This window comes from Bombus flavifrons, chromosome 16, assembly GCF_040668555.2.
Source record: "Bombus flavifrons isolate JBK064 chromosome 16, iyBomFlav1_principal, whole genome shotgun sequence".
Lineage (NCBI taxonomy): Eukaryota > Metazoa > Arthropoda > Insecta > Hymenoptera > Apidae > Bombus > Bombus flavifrons.
In genome coordinates, this window is record NC_138457.1 from 10,025,800 (window position 1) to 10,044,980 (window position 19,181).

Below are 19,181 nucleotides of genomic sequence, written 5' to 3' on the forward strand. Positions count from 1 at the left end.
AAACCGGCGGATAATTCTGGAAATAACGCGACAACCGCGTCGAGCAAGCGTGTTGCAGAGCTTAATTTTGGCCGCGAAAAGGGAACATTTATTACAGGAAACGTCGACTGGTAACCGGCTTTCGCGGATTTCCACTCGTCGAGTGGTCGAATTAGCGTTCGTTAACGAGAAAATTCCAAACCAGAAATGGCGGCGAGGACTCAACGGATTCCTTGCTAAGAAACGTTGCTGGTTTTTGGAACGTTGTTGAGGTCAGATGGATTGTCCGAGAGAGAAGAGATTTCCTCCGGGTGAATATTTCTTTGACTAAAATACAGTGGGATTTAAAAGTGAACATATATGTAGATCTTAGACGAACGAAAATTCAAAAACTCTCGCGCATATGTTGCATAAAGTGGCACAAGTGTTGCATATAATTCATCGAAAAAATATAGAACAAGAACACCAACCAAGAAGCCTACGTTGCGTTAAGAGAGAAGATGTACGAGTTAAAATATTTTGAAATATACTATCTTGTTGTTTGTTCCTTTTTACTATGCAGCAACAATTTATTATCAGTCATATAGGATTCAAGTGAAAAACTTGTAATAAAATGACATACATACGAATACAGAAATAAATTAAAAATATTAAACTAAATATTAAAATATTAAAACATATGGTTTAAAGCTCCGAAATAGGAACTGAAAAAAAAACAGAACCATATTTAACCACATATATTTAAAAATATATAAAACTAAGAGGACACTTTAAAATACAAAAAAAAAACATGAAAAAATAAAAAACAGTACTCCAACGCAACGCATTTTCTTTCTGATAAAAACAAGGCTGGGGAGGAGATTAAAATTTACATTATTTGCCTCATGGCACCTGGACCTTCTAATGGATGACACTTCCGTTGGTATTCCACGAAAAATGTCGATCTGTCCCACGAGAGGACAAGGATAAACTGTGGCTGCAGGAGAAACACTGGTCTCCAGACTCGAGAAACGAAGAAGAAAAACGGAGAGAGAGGAAAAAGAGGGAACACAGAGAGAGGGTTGGATTTTTGCGTGCGTTTCGGCGGAAAAGTTTAAGTGGATACTCACCAGTTTGGCGGTTTGCGCCGACAGCATGTCCGCGTACTGTATTAGTGCCTGGAAAGTGTCTGAAACAAAGAGAAAAATATTTTGTTAGATTGGGTTACGAAAACTGTTAATCGATTCGTTCGGAAATTACGGAAAATAAAATATTAAAGCGCTACTTTGTGTACAGTGGCTAGTGAATTTCAATATTTAGAGAATATATTACGTATGTGTACTTACGAAATATTTTAATAGAATTATTACGTTATGAATCGATTATGAATAATTATGATTTATATATTATCTGGTGAATATATTACGTACGTAACATGAAACACTGAAACATCAGTGGTGTAATGAGTAGCAAGCATAAAAAGTGTCAAAGAAACTAAAAATTTGTTAAATAGAAAAATATATGTTCTACGATATGAAAGTCCCAACAATCCCCTTAAAATGAAAATGGTAGGAAAAATACGTAGCAAAGCAGGGATTATCGTTCGATTTTCGAAACCAAATGCCGTTCTCACGGTGGTTTGCGCCGGTGAAAATTAAATAAAGCCGAAATTAAATGGAAATAAAGGGAGATCTCACTGGATTCGCGGTAATATGTTGTGACACCGGTCACTTTTTCCCCTCTATGGAACAGAATTTTTATTATCTTCCCGATCTCACCCCTGTCGCACGATCAAATAACGATGGAAATTGAATAACGTTGCTACCGGCGAAAAACTCGATCCCGTTATTGCATTATATCGCTAATAAAACGTTTTCCCATGTATTTTTCGCGCTTTTTCCAACTTTTGTCGGCGAACGAAAGGTGATATTAAGGGTATAAATATTCGTATGTGATGCGCGAAGATTTGAAATAAAATGGAAATCGACTACGATTATTGTTCCATAGAGTTTTCTGCTATTTTCTTTGCTTTCTCATTTCCATCAACTTTTTTTTTTATCTAATTCTTACGAATGCGATAAACGATGTTTTATTTACAAAGGCTGTGACTTTTAATAGAATTAAGTTTCACACCAGAAGCCATTAATTTCGTTTAAGTGTCCTTCAACATTTTCTTCAAACACTCTGCAACATCTCCGCCGTATCTTTCCATCGAGAGAACAGCTAGAAATATCTGTTCCAGCGTTAAAAAACAATATCGACGCCGAATTGTCTTGGCGACAATTGGTCAGGGATAGCCAAAAGACGTTCAATCAATGGACGCTCGATCGAACAAAAGGTGGCTGTTGTTCGCGATTGAAAGGGATGCGACAGTTTCAAAGAGCCTGGCTTTGAGACAAATAGCGGTTGATTGGCGAAATCACGGAACCACGGGCCCTAAATTAAAGCGAAGACGCACTCAGTGTCCAATTAAAGTTCGATTCGGTCAAGTGGCTATTCGTTCGTTCCATTTCCATACTCTCTGTTCGACTCTCTCTATTTTATTTTATTTCATTATTTTTCTCTATTTTATTATTCCACTTTTCTATTCACATTTTTCTCCTTCTCTTTAGTTTCTTTCTCCTTATTTTGTATTTCGTTCCCATGATAATTAGTTGTTTGATTTTTTGGGTTATTAGAAGATCGTGGGCGGTGGTTATGTAAATTATTTGTACAGAAAATTACTAATTTGACATTCAGAGATTTGTCTTACTGCCAGATTTTACTTGAAATATAAAATAAAAGATTAATAACTTTATTATTCAAAAAAGTATTATATGATATCAGTGATATTGAAGCAAAGTTAACCAACGGGCAAAACATTTTATTTATAATTTAATGCTTAAAATTCATAGCTCAACGTTATTTTTATCTTGCGCACGCTTCGCGTGTTTGGTCGTCCAAAAATCTACGTGTAATAATATTCGCAAGAAATAGAAACCTACAGATTAAAAATTTCGAAGATCGAAGCACAGAGATTGATAGTTCGACTCTCGAAAAATGTCTCAATATGAAATTTCTCCAATCGAAACTTCGTTCATAGAGCGTCGAATATATCTATTGAAAATTTACGAATCGGAAGTTTTCCAATCGGAACTTCGTATAAATCGGACATTCGAAAATTCCATTTTTCCTGCCACGTAAGTACGAATAACGAACAGAAGAAAACAAACGGCATAGTCTAACGAATTCCCGCCATTCTGTTGGCCAAACAAAACCTTTAAAGAAACGGAAAAGACAAGGAAGCGAGGTAGAATGTCAGAAGCAAGGCACTCGGTGCTCGGTGTTTTTCGACGTTGCGAGCTGACTGCCTCGAATTAAAAACATACGCGCGGTTCTTTTCTTTCTCGCCGCTCCTTTCCACGGAGAACACACCTCAGGCTGATTGGGAGATTCCCATTTTTTATTTCATTTCGTTTGAAACGCTGTTCTGGAACGGATTCCCCCTATAACAACTCGTTTCATTTGCTTGCTTTCTTTATGTCTTCGACTCGAAAATTGAATAATCCAGCCCACGGCCGATTTTTCCGTTCTCTTTATTCCCTATCGTATGTTTCGATAAAGTGATTTGTAATCGTACGAGTGAATTCAGATATCAGATATTTTCAATACATTGGCTATTGATAAAAATAGCGTTGGATTGCGGTAGACGCGTAGAATGCGTCGTCGCGGTTGCAATACAAAGTATACTAGTATACTTGTAAGATTACTCGGCAGTACCATAATGAGTAAATAGACGCATTCGATAACGTTAAAACAAACAAAAAGAAACTTGTCCTGCTCTTCTCGTCAAGTTCTCTTTCCTTCCTTCTTTTCTTGCTTTTTCTAATATCGAACGAACTCTGCAGAAATACAACAGAAGGAAGGAAAGTTGATTGGTCGTGAATCGATGTTACAAAAGTGTAGGAATATCTATTTGCCTTTCTATAATTGCCAGCCGCGGAAATATATCAGGAGCAAAAAAGGAAGGTTGCCACGTCGCAAAATAAAATACTCGAGACTTTTGCTGTCTGAACCGACATGAATTTGTAACGCATTTTTACCGTGGCTGAAGTGAACTCTATCTACGTATATAACGGGCGTGCAATACGAATGCTCTGTCTTGAACCAAACGTAAGATGTATATTTTGCTGCCTCGTACAATTTTAGTAATTAATTTATCAGCTGTGACGTAGCAAGATGGAAAAGATTGTATTTGCTTCTAGTTTCTTATTTCGAAAATACATTTATAGAGAGATTAGCAGCAGGGTAGACGCATTTGAAACACCCGTTAGATTCGAGTACAACACTGAAAGTACTAACAGCGTCGACGTCGTCGGGCCAGGATACACTTCGAGTGTACACTGAAGTACTAAAGTGCCATGGCGTGTCTGCCAGCAAGAGTGGCGTCTATACAGGCTGGTCCAGTAGCTATTGCACTGGAGGAGGAAAACAAGAGCCACTTCGAAACGTTCGAAACGCTACGGTCTTTCCCCTTCTGCTGCAGTCTATCTCCTTCGAGATAAACGCGAAAAGTTTCGGTGGATATTTGTGAAAGTCTTTCTGTGTAACAGTCCCGTGAAAATTTGGCAAGAAAATTCATCCGTGTTGAATAGAAGATCGGGTAAAAATTGGTTAAAGATTAAGATAACTTTAATGAAGCGTATATACGTTCTTTTGGATTTTAATCGATAAGATAAACCGTGGCGAAGTTTTTCAAGATCTCGTAAAAATTCTCCAAGTATTCAAACACTAGGGTGGAAGTTTTTTAAACCATTTAGGAATTCCGTTGTTTTACCGAAAAGAAAATTTGTAACGTCGAATGATATAATCCTATTCGAATTATGCGATTTCGGCCAAATTCTCGTGGTACTTGAAATTCAAGCTTCTCTACGAGGTACTAATTGCATAACTGTAAAGTATAAATTTCATAAAACGCTACTTACTGTTTTTCGTGAAGGTGACGATCTTGAGGACCTTGCCGAAACGCGTGAATATCTGCAAGAAAAATGAAAATACGAAATCAGTGAAATTTTTAGTTAATTCAACGCGAAATAGAGAACTTACCATGCACAAGATAAATTCGAAAACGATCGATATGTAATCCAATTATGATTTCCAACATGATCGTTCTACCAGGTAGTTAAGCTAATAATTCCGATACTCAAACGCGAACTCGTTAGTTTCGCAAATTAAACCAGGATTTTATTTATTATACGAAACATTCTCGATATGATGGAGAATTCACGATTCTTCACACATAGATGCACATTCCATGCATTTCATTTTTTAATTGGAAAACTTCGACAACACAGATATTTCGCGACACATTTGAGAAATTTTGTAAATTCGCGCTATTGTAAATAAATCAACTACGTATCTCGATATTAAATATTGAACAGGTGCGTTTAATTAATTAACGTCACTTTTGCTCGCGTCCCGATGATCGACAAACTCTTCTCAAAGCAAATAAACCAATAATACCAAATACGCTATAAGAATATCACAATTTTTGTAATTTACGCATGAAATTAATTTGGCTATACAGGGGATGTGACAAAATTCTTTGATACAGGCTAAATCATTAGATGGACAGAGTCTTATTTAATTTGTAATATCTCGATTGAAACAAAGGAGGAGGAAACATGAGATAATTACGTAGTAAAGTATGAAGAGATTAATGTAAATGTCGAGGGTTCCTACCCCATCATTAAGGTAATTAAAAGCTTCGGATTCGCAGAAATTTTACGCTTTGGCTGGGCCCCGAATTTTATCCCACTCGAAAAAACGAAATTCATTAATTAATCCCTTGATTCTATTCTTCATTCTCACGCCCAGCATAATTAGAATATCGTACGGTTTAAAATTATCTTCATTTTCATATTCCGAAATGTTTGCGGAAGCACATTTGTTTTTAAATAATTTATTTACCTTTAGTTGGTTTCTAACTAAATTCGGACAAATAAATTTCTATACCGTTATAGTTCTAATTTCCCGAACAATTTTTTCTCAATTTGGAAGACAATTTCTCATTATCGAAACCTGTGGAGAGACTCAAATCAATAACCAAACTAATTTTCAACCACACAGGTCATCGCGTGTAACAAAGCACCTATCTTCTCGTTTCGCTATTAAACCTCCGATTCTCATATAGTTGGCCAAAATCGTTAAAAGCGTAATCGAGTAGATTCAAAAATGGTTATCGCAGCTTGGAGCAACGAAACAAAGCGTGTGCAGGCGAAAATTGTGCTTCCAGCCGCGGACTGATAATCGCGATCAACGTGAAATCGTCGTCATTGTCATACATTTCGTCGGTCGAGTAGACCAGGCGATCGTATTAATAATACCAGGACCAATATTTGCCTTGGTCCATGGACTTGCGATCACCTGCGCCAATTCCCACTGAATCATCGTATAGAGTTGCCACTGGTTGCTCCGTTCTCTTGTTATTGCGGAGCTTGTGACAAGAAAATTACCGGAGATGGGATAATTATGTCTTATTGATGTTATTCCAGCGATAGTTAATATTGTTACTTGATATTGATATTTTAATAGATTGTTCGCGTTGAATGATAATTTAGTCTTCTTAGCTTATCGAGCGTATGTTTCGATTCGTAATTTCTCTAATATTATTTGATCTTTTAATTTCGAAATTTTCACGAGATAATTTTTTATACGGCTGGATATTATAGTTTTAAGTGACATTTAAATTAAAGATATAATATGATAGTAGGACGAACCTAAAATTACAAGAACATCAAACATTGACTTTCGTGGACCGTAAAAAATAATTAATGTTCGTATCTCGGGAATTTTAAACGAAAAGAATTTTTCACACACTGGGATTTAAATATTCCACGGATTTAAAATTGCAAGAAATATACGAGGTTCGCATTGGTAAAATTCGTAACACGAAAATTATAGTAACCATGACTTTGTACAAATATTAAATTGCGACGAAGAATTCAAAAATGCATAATAAATAATACTTAACATATATAAAAATCGTATACGTGTGTTAAATTTTGCGAATAAACGTTTCCCCATTTAATATAAAGTTCTAGCTCGTACATTCCCGAAGTTATCATCTGATATAACTGGTGGTTTTTATGAAATTTAAATTTTAATGACGTAAACGTAACAGTACGTTTCAATGAGAATTTTTTAACGAGCCACTCGTTTCTCCTAATATCGGATAAATCATGACCAATTAGCGTATGTACAAAAAAAAAAGAGAAGAAAAAAAGACGAAAAAGATACATCCATATATTCTTCGTATTAAAACAGTCGGTATAACGGTGAAGTCGTCGTCCTTGTACGATATTCGATAAAAATAATTAGACGATCGATCATCCGATCAAATTACCATTAGTCCACAAGTAAAAAAATTACTCGGTATTTTAAAAGATCCGATAACAAATACGATATGTTTACAGACACATACTGGAATATTACATATTACGTACGTGTTTCGGTAATTAATCGGATATGCTTAATCCCGAAGATCGTGTCAAAATTTTTCTAGATGAAAAGAACGATATTGATTTGTAATCAAAATTCTGAATAAAAATATCGTACAAGATAATTGTTGTCACAAATACATAATTTTGATCCTATAATTTTTCTGAATATTTTTGTAATTAGACTGCGTTTATCGGAAACTGAAAGTTGCGAAAAAGGACAAAATACGTATAACAAAGATAAAAATTATAGTATAACGCGCTATGATATCTAGAGGGTGAAACAAATCTCTGTGTAGATTCCATTTCTTTAATTACGTGTATAAATACCAAGTTACATAAAAGTTTACAGTCTATTCATAGCCAACTCCATCGTCAATCTTCATCAAAGAGCCATAAGCTGTAAAAATAAACTACGTATGAAACCACCCTCGTGTCCACCGTAAAATCCACTGTAAAAGCACTGCTACACCTGCAAAAAAATGTCTCTCTCGAATGAATCCCCACAGTGAAATATTTTTAGCGACGGATTATACTCGTCAAACTATTATACTAAATACTGTGGCGCGCGGTTGATATACCGTGCATACGTCACGCAAGAAACACCCTGAGAAACGTCTCTGATTTAACTCTGTTTTAAAGAGTTCGTCCTCGTTTTAACCGCGGCACGCTCTAAAGCTCGGATAATTAGATTTTTCGCGTAAACAACAAAAGGATCGTCGAGCGTATTTTTATCCATCCGGCCGCGAAACAGCCGTGAAAACGGAAACGGAAAAGAGGAGAATGTAACGGACGATACGAGGGACCCGGCTTCGTGGCCGCAATTAAAATTTTAATCTCTGTCTCAGGGATAATAACTGCACCGCTATCGTGCTCGATTAAGCATACAGTCTCTCACGAGATGCAATCTCTGTCGGTTGTATCGTGAAAAATCCGCGTGACACGTACGTGCAACTAAGGAAATATTAGTGCGTTTAAATAATTTTCCTAAGGATTTTTTCATTATTTCATTTTCTCGTTCGCAATTTCCAAAATAACTCTACTGCTTTCAAAGGTCCCTGTTGCACGAATTTCCAATTCTAAATTTTTCCTCCAACTTTACTCGATGCTACTGGTGGTATAATCATCCACAAGAATAAGGATAATCTTCTTATTCAGATTATCACATTCTTGGGGGGGGGGGGGAATGAAAAAAAGAAAAGGAGAAAAGAATCACATAGTCCTAATACTGAGTAATACCAGAAACATTAGTAGTACTCGTTGCAGAAAATAATCTTCTCACCACTATAATAAAAAGTAGTGGTAGTAGTATTTCATTGTACAAGTGTGTAATTCCATCAGTAAATAACTGAATTTCATAAAAATGCATGGCACCGAGTTGACGCCAGAAATATCTGCAAATGTGAATGGGAATCGCGCGACGGAGGGGCTGGATTCGTATAACGGGGGTGAGAGGTCGCTAATGCAAGCAGTGTCACGCGTTTTAGTTCTCATCGAATATTCAACATCAGCGTTGTGACGGCTGAATGAAGAATTTATATTTTTCGTCGTCGTTACGATAAACCCGCCGCGTTTGAAAATAAAGAGGATGGTGAATGAGAACGGGAGAGAACGGGAAGAAGGGTTGCGACAACGACGTACTTAAAAGGGTCGCATCGGTGCGCAGATCGGCCCTTTTCGATTCGGTATAATATCCTCATTTCGTCTTTCAGACTTGTCAACTGCAGTTGCCGTTTCCATTAACTTACTAACCCACTGATTTACTAACTCATTTACATACCAATTTACTAACTTGCTAACGTACTAATTTTAGCATCAGAGACTGATCAAAATTTTTCATCCGTCACACGTAACGCAATAAACGAAATCGACTGTTTTTTCTGTTGCGAATTCGTGAAAAACTGGAAATGCAGCAAACCAAGAGATGAATAAACAAAGGAGGCTAAAAGCACGGGGGAAAAGCAGAAAGTGATCCGAAATCAATGGAAATTCTCTGCGCCCTTTCTGAACCATTCGGTCGCTAATTATTTAAGCTGAACCCTTATTTTCTGCAAACGAGCCGTCGGAAAAGCAATCCCCTTCCATTGCCTCGCTGGCGAATTCCGCGAAATTAACCAGAAAATGAACAGAAACCGTACGCAGAGGCGTGTAAAGCGTCGCTAATAACAATAAAAATTGCTACTTTCCACAGACAGATGCTCGTTATCGTTAACACTCGCGCTGCTCACGGAAATGGCTCGTTTTTAGGGTAATTGCGTCCAGATTCGAACTTACTCCCCCGAGAGTGAAACGAGTGTTTAACATTTATTCGATTTTAATCAGTGCCGGTTTTATCGAACAATATTATCCGACTTTACCACCACTAATTTAATCAAATTACGAGGAAAGCGTGTTTTCCTTTGTCGTGGTTATTACGAATTATCATTTGCACGGGATTATAAATAATAATATTAAGTGTAATCTTTGATATATTTAAAGCTGAAGTTGTTTAAACCTTGTACCGTGAAGTTTTCATTAAACAATTTTGATAATAACGTAGAACATGGAAGAAGGACTTACGATACGTGTATATGAAGGTATAAATATGTAAATGTATGATACGCGTGTATATTAATCGATATATACGAACTTTATTTCTTTACGAATATTAAATATCCAAATAATATCGGTGGTATATATTGCGATGATGTTATTCCACCGTTTAAAAATTCTAACAGTTTCATTCTTCAGAAAATACCAATTTCAATGGAAAATTTTAACCTGATTGTACTTGCCAGAAACCATTAATAACGATATTAATAACTCATTAATATCAATATCATGTATATCACCTTTAATCTCTTTAAGCCAACTAAAGCAAATTCTAATATCAATTACGTAGACAACAAAACACTACCATCGTTTCTCCATTGCAAATTTTAAAACGATTATACCCACCAAAGATTGCTCATTGACGATAATATCAACTAAAACCTCCATGAAATCCGATTAAAAAGATAACAAACTTAAGGCCCGATAACTTTGCAATGGGTGATCAGAGATCGATCGAACGATCAAGCCTATACTTCAAGATGCCATTTGGTTCAGCCCGATCGGACTTTCGCTTTCTAAAATATCGTCGTTGCAAGCGAAATCTAATTTTTCTGGTTTCGCTATCGCTGTCCCGCTCGCACACTCGGATCTCTCGCTCGCACCAACGCATTAACCTATCGCAAGCGAGTCACGTGCGCGCTACTCAACGACACCCGTCGAATCAGCGAGTTTTTACTACTACTAGTAGTAAGTACTCACTTCCAGGAAAGAATGTGGGGCATGCCGTTGACTGGTATCACTGTGTCCTAGAGGTAAACTTTGCAAGTCCATATCCTAGGAACGCGTGCATATCGACTTGAAACAAGGTGGTTTTCTTTTGAGAAGATTTTCGGGAGGGATTTTAAAATACTCTGTAGTATTCGTATTTCGTGATTAAACTTTGGATTGGAAAGGTTTAGACCGTTTCTTTGAGAATTTTTGAACATTATAAGTTGGAATGATTTGATCTGCGACATAGAAATCTGAATACAAGAGAAATCTTTACCGATTATGTAAGTATGGGAATTAAGAAAGTATTATTATGCAAATATGTCTAAAATATCCAAAGCAGTGAGTTTATTATAGTATCTCATAGGTGAGGTATAATATCCAAATCTAAAGGCGACGAACCTTCGTTCGAATCATTAAAAGATACCCAATTAAATACTTCGTCGCACGATCACCAAGACAAAGAATTCTATTAATCTAACGATCTAACGATTTGACGTAATAATTAAAAAGAAACGGTGTCTTTTCCAAAGTTCGTATAACAAACGAACGATAATTCCTCGCAGCATAAACGCCCGGGGATAAAGCAAGCAACGTAATTAACGAAAATCGAGCCGGTTGCAATCCCCGTGTGCACTCCGATTCCGATTGCATTTTCGAATTCCGTAGAATCGATGACGTTTCTTTCGCCAGCGGCCACGATTCGCGCGCGGTTTTGTTTAATTATTGCCGACGGTTATTTCGTCTGCTCGCCGCGGTTATTTCGGCTATCAGTGACGGGCAATTTGCCCGTTTGCGTTTTTCAACCGGCTCCTGGCTTCCTCTTTCTCTGTCCAGCCCCATAGTTCGATTCGTTCGGTTTTGATCGCGGCGACGAAACTATGATCACGAATTAATGGAAGGAAAATTCGTATCGTTTTGGCGGACGAGATTTCTATTAACAGTCTCGATACGACGCGGCGCAAATTGCATTTGCCAACGCTGTTTTCGGAGAAGGCAACGACGAATCCCAGTGAATATTGCTCGCAATTGTTTCTCAGTGCCTCGGAAAAATAGTTTCATTGTTCTAATGTAAAGAAACGAAGAAACGATCATTTTATTGGTAATAATTTACGACGAATATAAAACTGTTAACCTTTTGCTGCGAACGTTCAACTATCGATCAGTATTGAAAACGACGTGGACGATAACTTTCAATTAGTATTGATAGCGATACGGAAAGAACAACGAAACTTTCGTAGTAGTTCTATCTCACTACGATTACTCGCACAAGTCTGTACATGTCCAATGAAAAAAGTAGTTTTTATTATTTTTTATACTCTTTATTGGCCGGTTGCTCAAGTAGTATATCGACCACTTGCTTCTTCTTAACTATTTACTTAAGTAGTCTGTTAATTAAATACAATACTTATAAAGAATCTACTAGTTACTACCTTAACGTATTATTGATGCAATTTAAAAAAAAAAATCATTTAAAAATAGTAGAAATTTTTGAGTTTTCTGCTACGACATGTTTATGAAAGAAACGTATAAAAAGATAGATGACAATTAAAAGACTTTCGACGAGAGAAAGAATTCTTCAGAAATCATTTAAACATCGATTCCCGACGCAATTATTCCCAACTCGAATCGCGAGAATATCGGCAAAATCGCGCTCGAAACGCGCTCTCTTTTTACCCTGCCTTTCGATGGTAAAAATTACGCTGTTGTCGTTCGAACGGCTGTACTCTTTCTCGAACGCGCCAGCCTTTGAACAGCTTGATTTCCCGCGGGATTTTTCGTTGAAAACTTGCTCGAGTACGGCCGCAGGATCGAAAGTATCGACGCGAGCGATACGGCGATTGAATCCCAGCCGTGGGCATAATTTATTCCCCCGAAAATGGGAAATTTATACGCGTTAGTATCCCTAATATTTTATTTGCGATAATTTTTCGAATATTTTTCATCCTTTCCGTGATTCGGTTTGGTAGAATTATGTTTTTACAACTCGGTATTTAATTACACATTTATATATTTTTAAAGGAAGATAATAACATTACGTCTTCCGCTATAAAGGATACTTTTCGAATCGATACAAATTATATTTTATTGGCGAAATTAATGTCGCGAGAAGAATATTTGCAAAAGGAAATTGGAACAGCTTAATGTTAGAAAGTTTTGACACAGTTTCAAAGAAAAAGTTATAGAAGTTTCTCAATAATTTTATACAATTTTATGGCAGAAACCGGCATGGCTATGATTAAAACGAGTGACATAATTTATTTAAAAGGAAATGAAGCGGGATGAGGGATTAATTAACGCGGAGAAAAGTTTGGCTTCCCCCTATCGTACTTTGAAAACAGAATTAGTTAATAAATTAGTACTATTATAAATTCTGAATATAAAAGAGTATAGTCAATATGAAAAGTATCATTATACGTTATATAATACTTAAAAGTATGATATTACAATATTATAGAACGCAACTAGAACGAAATATGAACAGCGTAACACATTCTGCGAAATAAAAATGAAAGAAAGTTTCAGGCTCGACATTATTCGACTAACAAATTTATACACGCGGCGTCGTAAAAAAACTTGAATTCTCGATATAGCCACGATCGAAGGGGGCGATGTCATTTTTTAAATCGTACCTCGAGTTTTGATTTGTCAATATTTACGAAAGGAACTGCAGGTTGATTAAACGTTTATTCGCATCACGACGTTGAACGTATCGTTTTTCAGCAACAAAACGTATTACATATCGCTTGTTTGATAGCGGGGCATAAAAACGGAACGAAACAGAGGGGTGGAAATGGAAATGAGAGGATAAAAAATTCAACGGCAATCCGCGGTTTCGTTTAATTAAAATACAGGCAACCGGGCATGATTTTTTTTCAATAAATATCCACCGCCGTGGACCGCGCTTCTATCGCGTTTGACGTCACTTGAAAACTACGCTTAACACGTAATGTATTTGTTATTGCCGCGTTTTAATACTTAACGCGATATCGTCCGCCTTCTCTCGTTTCCTGCCATCTCCAATTTCTCCTCTTTTCATATTTTTCGCTTAAAACACTTCCTTCTTTCCCTTTTTTTAGAGTATCCATATGAAATTTCTGAATCCTGAATAGGAATTGCTTTCCGAATACGAAGATTGTTGTTATTCGTATTATACGCGACGTTGCTTCAGTGCAATGATTTTATTGACTTTCCCAAATAATTTCATCCACTTTATCGCGAAAGTATAGAAAGCTATTGACTCTGAAATTACAAAATAACATCACAGATAATATATCACGGAATCGTCAACTGCAAAAAATTGTCGAAACTCGAATGCTTTCTTCTTTCCTCCATTCACGTACCACATCAATTTCCAAAACCCGGTATATCCCCAACCAACACGCGGAGAATTCAATTCTGACAAAATTAATGGTATTACCGAAAAACGAAAGGCGTTCGAATCAAGTCTACCAATTTACACAGTAAGTTTAAGGTCGATACCTAGAAAGTTTTCTCATCGCGGTGGCAGGTCTCGATTCAACTGCAAACTCGAGCGAAAAATTCTTAAACGACCTCCGCCCCCCCCCCCCCTCCTCCCCATTACCTCGGCGACAGAAGTCCATTTCGGTGGCTGCAAGAGGCCGGTCTAGTGGAAATGACGACACAGTGAAGGGGCTGATAATAAACCATCCCCGGCTGTATTCTCGGCGAATTATATTCCGTCGGTTCTATCGAAAAATTCAATGGACGTTGGACAATGGACGAAAGCTATGGATGATACGAAAAAATGTTTGAAACAAATGTTGCGCGATTCCTAGAGGGACGTATCATACCGATATTTATTTTCCCTTGCGACGATCTGGGAAAACACCGGGGAATCTAGGAAATCACGATTATATTTTCGAATGGGAATTACATTTTTGTACTTCATATTCGTGTAACCGACAGGAAAACATTTTCAAAACGCTACTTACTTGTATTTTTCGCGTAAACCACTATCGAGATATTAAATGACAAAATTGACATGCCAGCGGCATTGGCGTTATCCAACGAACACGTCAGCCGTTCTACATCACGATAGCTCTAAAAAGAGTCGATTCCACGTGCACTAAATCTGTGAGTGTACTAAATAGTATTCCGAAAATAGCTAGTCGCTTGTCCTTCTACATGTTCGTCATTTAAAAGGACGCATTCTACTCGAGAATTAATACGTCGACAGCAGTTTATGCAAAGAATCCAAGTAAATAGCGTTTTGAGAATTTTTTCGTATCAGCTAGGATAATAAGGAATAAAAAAGATGTTATTACCATTTCAAAATATAACCACAGCACTTTTCAAGATCATCGCAAGATAAAGTAAATATCGGTATGATGTGCGATCCTCGAAATGATACAATATTTGTTTCGAACATTTTTTCGTATCTTCTATAGTTTGCGAGTTATTTACGCGTCTCCAGATAAAACGAATACACTGTATAACAGCGATGGTTCATTATGAACATCTAAGCGTCTTCGACTAAATACTAATTGAGAACATCAACGATCGTATCCCATCGCCGATATTAAATACAACGAATAATGAATTTATTTAAATTCCTCTGAAATATTCCTATTTTCCGGTTTCGTAAATACACGAATTATTATCCGCAAATAAACTAAATGACAACGACGACAATTATGGGGCGAAACGATGTAAAAAGGCCGGGCGAACGTTGCAAAATGGCCAGCAATAAAAAGAGCACGACACGTGCTCGTAATTAAACACAATCACGTGTACCCCTGTGACAAAACATTTTCCAATAAACTCTCACTTTCGATGCTTTTCAATTAACCGACCTTTTCACCGTGCAAAAATTCCTCTCCGTTACGCGTCTCGTTATTTAAAAAAAAAACCGTTCCGTCTAGCTATATTTCGCTCCAAGTTCGAATTTCTGCTCAACGAGGCTATCAACGGTTGATTGGCATAACTTTCGATCATTTAAAAGAATTTTGCGAATTTTTTATGATTTATGCGAGCGTTTTGGATCCAAGCTGTCGAATTTTTTAGGAAAAGTTAAGAGAAGAGGAAAAATTAAAAGATCAGATATCGGAGATTATTATTCGATATTATTTCGCTGTATAATAGAGGGAAGTTGGAAATGTATTAAAATATTAAATGTATTAAAATGCAAAATAATTAAACAGTTGTACTAGTAGTAATATTTCGCTGAACAGAATGTTATAAAGGAGCATTAAGTTACTATATAATTGTAAGAGTTGTTATGACTCACAAATGAAAAAATATGATCAACGAAAAAATAACACTAACAATTCACAGGCATTCAGCTTCCGAATGAAATATTATATTTCACAATTTTCCATTCATTTATTTTCCACCTTTACCGTGTTATTTATATCCATTACAGAACACGCGAGAAAAATTCAGTCTTCTATTGTAACCAATCAACGTTCAATTTCTCCAATTTTCCGAACAAATTTTGGGCTGCATTTGAACGTTTAATAAACATTTCCTGCATCCACATACGAAGAGAGCGACTATTTTCAATATTTCTCCAGTGAAATTAATATCGAATTTCGTGTCAAATATTCTTTAAAAAAAATATCCAGGCTCTGAACTAATATTCGCTATGGAAAAATGAGAAGATATTTAGAAAACTAGAAAATGTAGGAAATAGAAAAAATTAAAAATTGTATAAAAGAGGGACGTTAAAAAATAAAGAAGAATGTATATAAAAATCGCTCTTCATTTGGATGATTGTTCCATGCTGGCAACAGTATGTTTGCCCGTTGATTGTCAAATCACGTCACTGTCAACGTGGTCAAAATAGAGAACAGCAATCGCTTCTGTCGAATATCGATGAGAATCGATTCGTGGTATATGTAGTGTGAAAGCGGCATTAAAGCCGCTGATGTAATTCGAGCACGTTTCACGTAACACACAGATGTTTAAACGTCTACATAATCTCCTTAAAACGTAATCTCTATTCTATGACGTTATTTAATCCAGAAATTATTTATTGCCTTTTAAATGCAGATATTTTATATTACAAAACGTTTTAATGATACTGTATACATTACACATTGGTTTATCCTATATGAAATAATACTAATATAAAAAAAACTTTTAAATATACCAATGCACCTTCATCGAACGTAAAACCAACCCTTCCTATTAATTTCCTCTACATAAAATAAAGTGTCCTGCCCCAACTTTTGAATACACCTGTACGATCAATCTCGCAAAACACAAAATCCACAATTTCTACTATATGTTCCTATATAAGGTAAAATTCTGAACTTTTGGACAATCCTTATAACCTCCTCCCCCCCCCCCCTCCCCAAAAGAAAGAAAAAAAAACGGAATCCTCCCTTATTATTATATTTTTTTCTATATAAAATAAAACTCCAAACCTTTAAATGGGTGTATATATATATATGTCGGGTTTACATTGGAATTAGGATTAGAGGCGTGAAACGAATCGTCGTTTGGTTTACGCATTGTCGATAAGCAATACAGAAGACATTGACTAGTGCAGATACGATTATTATAGAATTGGACAAGCAACCGTGGCAATTAGACACTCGAGAAACTAATGATAATGATCCTAGGTTCAATAACGAATCCACGGTCGACGGGATGATGGATGAACGTGCCCACAGAATCTAAGTCGGACTCTTTGTTAAAACGGGGAATATCCACCGAGCGTACAGACGCTAAGTAATTCGCTAATACGATCTCGCGAGAGAATGACTTTTCGTCGCGATGATGCTGCAGAGGAAAACTATGATGGGGTGTGTCTAAGGACACGAGATCATCAGATTCGTCGAGGATAGTCTTCGTTCAGAAAATAAGGGAAATTAACGTTGCTGCTAATTGGTCAATCTCCATATCGGTGGTTAGAAAAGATGCTAGCCGCCCTCGAGGGAAAGTTGCTAGTGGGAGACGCCGTTCGTTGAAAGAAATAGATCTCCCCTATCTTCCCGTAGTTGGGACAAAGACTGTTTGAAGGACTTTAGGTAACTAGATCTTAGTGTTTATAACGGCCCTCGGGCTAGCTGATCACGTACTGTGGAGACACATCGACATCTGGCAATCATCTTACTCGAAGAATAGGAACTGCGTGTGGCCACGGGACAGAGACCGTTGGAATGTTTACTGTCGTGTGTCGCCAGAGATATTTCTTTTAAGGAGAGCTTTAGAATTACTTCATATCTTTGTTAGGCAAAGCGTTCATCCCGTGACCGCGGCTACGTTCGGCGACTGGCTGTCGCCTCGAGCCCAAGCTCATTATCACAAATCTTGAACAAATACAATCGAATCGAAAGACGACAATTGTTTAATTACGCCTATGATAGAATCTAGATTACGGTGTTAAGGGATTTTCCCGGGGTTCCAAAGGGAAGACTCCGATGTCCTTTCATCTCCGACATATATATATATATATAAAATTGGGAACGAACCCTCCGTACTCGCTAATTTCCCCGTAACACCGCGACAACAACCATAACACGAAGGAAGAGAGTTCATTCGTTTATTCCGTGGAAATGATGGTCGTTCATCGGTCTCCAGGGAACCACCTACGTCCGTTGCCAGCCATAGCAAACATCGACCCTTTCATGGTCACCGTGGCACGCATCGTCGACAGAGGGGTCGCATTGTACATATTGATTGATGTAACAGTTATTAATTCGCGTTCTCGATTATCGACGCGTCTGTGACCGTCTCTCTCTCTCTCTCTCTCCCTCCGTCGTCGCTAATGCAATAACGAACAATAATAGTAACGTAATTTCGGCCATATCCGCGTCGACGATCCGACATTATTCGTGCTTGATGTACACGTGATCGAAACTACGCGAGTAAATTTGGATCCCGGTCGAATTTTACATTTATGGTTGTATATCAGTTGTATATTGACAATATGAAAATATAAACTGCTTTTCTGGTTCTAATATAGCAACTATACTTTATTATATTGTAAAATTTCAAAACGTACACCCTTTTTTACTTTTTCATAATTTCATGAAGTTTTACGGGATTTGTTTGTCATAACAACATAGAAATAAACAACAATCCAAAAAGCCTTGGATATAAAAATAATTTTTAACTTACTTCTAATCTAAGTTAAACAAATTTGAAGTACATTTGATATGATCTATTGTACCTACATATCTGGATACGTCAGATACTAGGCATTTTAACTATGTACAATGGCATTTTAAAAATTTATCTAGGAGATTAAGAAACATTTCTAACTTATACCAGTCGACAGTTTTCTACAAATATATTTATTCATATATGTTACTGCTTCGTGAAATATTTCTGTAATGAACCAGTATATAATTTCCATAACTCCCGCGGCTATAATTAAAACAACAAATCCTCGAAATGAATACTGAATCTGTAATAAACACTCCTATATAACAAAATAGCATATTACACGAGGCAGACGGTTGAATGAAATAA

The 19,181-nt window shown here is 36.8% G+C and overlaps 1 protein-coding gene across 21 annotated transcripts in view; it reads right to left on the reverse strand.

The window, feature by feature from the left end:
- heph (polypyrimidine tract-binding protein 1 heph) overlaps positions 1–19,181 on the reverse strand; it is a 415,917-nt gene that overhangs the window by 15,679 nt on the left and 381,057 nt on the right. For all 21 annotated transcript variants that reach the window (XM_069130464.1, XM_069130468.1, XM_069130475.1 and 18 more), the window contains 2 exons: positions 4,923–4,974; positions 1,089–1,147 (listed from right to left, as the gene is read on the reverse strand). In XM_069130464.1, the coding sequence (XP_068986565.1) occupies positions 1,089–1,147; positions 4,923–4,974 (111 nt within the window). The remainder of the gene's footprint in view (positions 1–1,088; positions 1,148–4,922; positions 4,975–19,181) is intronic.